This window comes from Amphimedon queenslandica, unplaced genomic scaffold (assembly GCF_000090795.2).
Source record: "Amphimedon queenslandica unplaced genomic scaffold, v1.1 AMPQUscaffold_12907, whole genome shotgun sequence".
In the NCBI taxonomy this organism is placed as follows: domain Eukaryota; kingdom Metazoa; phylum Porifera; class Demospongiae; order Haplosclerida; family Niphatidae; genus Amphimedon; species Amphimedon queenslandica.
The window spans coordinates 13,351-15,203 of record NW_003546857.1 but is presented as its reverse complement, the minus strand read 5'-3'; the positions used below and the strand labels follow the sequence as shown (position 1 = coordinate 15,203).

At 33.7% G+C, this 1,853-nt stretch overlaps 1 protein-coding gene and 2 long non-coding RNA genes across 3 annotated transcripts in view; 1 reads left to right on the top strand and 2 right to left on the bottom strand.

Moving 5' to 3' along the window:
* LOC109586284 (uncharacterized) overlaps positions 1 to 783 on the bottom strand; it is a 4,219-nt gene extending 3,436 nt beyond the window's left edge. Inside the window, exon 1 of the mRNA XM_020002460.1 lies at positions 693 to 783. Coding sequence (XP_019858019.1) covers positions 693 to 783 — 91 coding nt within the window. The remainder of the gene's footprint in view (positions 1 to 692) is intronic.
* Positions 784 to 884: 101 nt separating this feature from the next.
* On the bottom strand, positions 885 to 1,211 carry LOC109586287 (uncharacterized). The gene is made up of 2 exons (XR_002186919.1): positions 1,171 to 1,211; positions 885 to 1,007 (listed from the first exon to the last, which is right to left on the bottom strand). It is a non-coding gene; the product is annotated as an uncharacterized LOC109586287 (long non-coding RNA).
* Positions 1,212 to 1,524: 313 nt separating this feature from the next.
* On the top strand, positions 1,525 to 1,729 carry LOC109586288 (uncharacterized). Its single transcript, XR_002186920.1, has 2 exons — positions 1,525 to 1,579; positions 1,638 to 1,729. It is a non-coding gene; the product is annotated as an uncharacterized LOC109586288 (long non-coding RNA).
* The last annotated feature ends 124 nt before the right edge of the window (positions 1,730 to 1,853 follow it).

Below are 1,853 nucleotides of genomic sequence, written 5' to 3'. Positions count from 1 at the left end.
GAAAAATTAAAGTCGGAATTAGCTCAAACATGCTACACAGAATAAGGACATCAATATCCATTAGAAAATGTAATAAAAATTTGGGGTGATTTCTGAGCCATTTTTTGAAAAAAAACATGGGCTATGGCTTTGGGTATTTTTCAGAATTTTGATGTTTTCTGAAAAGGGCCGTAACTTTAAAAATTAAAGTCGGAATCAGTTCAAACTTGCTACACAGCATAAGGACATCAATATGTATCAGAAAATGTAATAAAAATTTGGGGTGATTTTGGAGCCATTTTTTGAAAAAACCATGGGCTATAGTATAGCCTTGGGTATTTTTCAGAATTTTGACCTTTTCTTAAAATGGCCGTAACTTGAAAAATTAAAGTCGGAATTAGCTCAAACATGCTACACAGAATAAGAACATCAATATGTATCAGAAAATGTAATAAAAATTTAGGGTGATTTTGGAGCCATTTTTTGGGAGAAAACCGAGTCATAATTATTTTTCAGAATTTTGGCATTTTCTTAAAATGGCCGTAACTTGAAAAATTGAAGTCAAAATTAGCTCAAACTTTTTATACAGCATAAGGACATCAATATGTATCAACAAAATAATAAAAATCTAAGGTGATTTTGGAGTATTTTTAACTCCAAAATCCCCCATGTAAATCACCATGGTTTCTCTTCTTTGCGGTCATTTGTATCACCTTGGGAAACAGCGTCAGTGGCTCGGCCAGTGGGTGTTTCTTCACTCTTTGTATCATCATCACTCTGAACCTTCATACTGCTAGTATTCATACTGCTGGCATCTTTTTATGGCTCATTTTTATTTTATGTTCTACATTTTCATCCTTATTTTTTTCATAATACTTCCATTTGATTTATCTAGATTTAGTTTATTTTTTGGGGTCCTGTGGTATTTCCTGTGGTGATGCCAGGATTGCTGGAATTTCCCCAACTTCAGGACTCACTTTCCATGACACAGTAATTAAAAGAAGATTCAACTAGTAAGGTCGTTAGGTCTATAAAGTAAACAGCAAAATAACAGCATTAATTTATGCATTAATGTAGTAAATATTTATTTATAATAAAATTAATATTTATTATTAATAGTCTAGATCTACATGTGAATGTACAATATGTAAAAATATGTACAATGGCTTGCTTATACAAACATGAACTCACTTCTTTGGTGTATTCTAGTGTTTTGATATCTGTCAGATTCTATCAATACGCACATCATAAAAACATGTATTTATATCAGAAAAAATTATAATAATAAAGAATTCTCTTTTATTCATTTTTGGTTAAATTAGGCCATACCATACCTTTCCTCCTGTATAAATGTGTCTGACTGGATTACTGATTGCAACAGCACACACTACCTCTCCGCAAGCAGGCTTGATTCATTGATTTTGTGCAGTGCTTGGTTGTTTGCACACCCAGCCCCACCTTTTTATAACTACAATAACAAGACCACGCCTCTTCTGACCCCACCCTAAAACTGTTCTACTCTAGTTCATTGCTCCTTGTTAGTCTGGCCTTGGGGTAGCTTATTTTAATGGAACTATGGCCACTAATCAAATTTGTTTAGGTAAAGTTGATTGATGATGGGAAATCCACCATTTTACTTTTGACCTACACTTATGTAGATATTGGTGACTTGGATTATGTTCTTTGTTTATTGGAGAAATGTTGCTTCCCAGAAACAAAATGGTATAAGTTTGGACTGAGACTAGGATTGTTAAAGAGTTCACTGGATGCTATAGAAAAGAATCATCCTCATGATGTATCTCGTTGTATGACAGAGTGCCTCTCCCAATGGTTAGGTAGAGCTGATAATGTTGACAGTAGAGGAGGAGCCAACT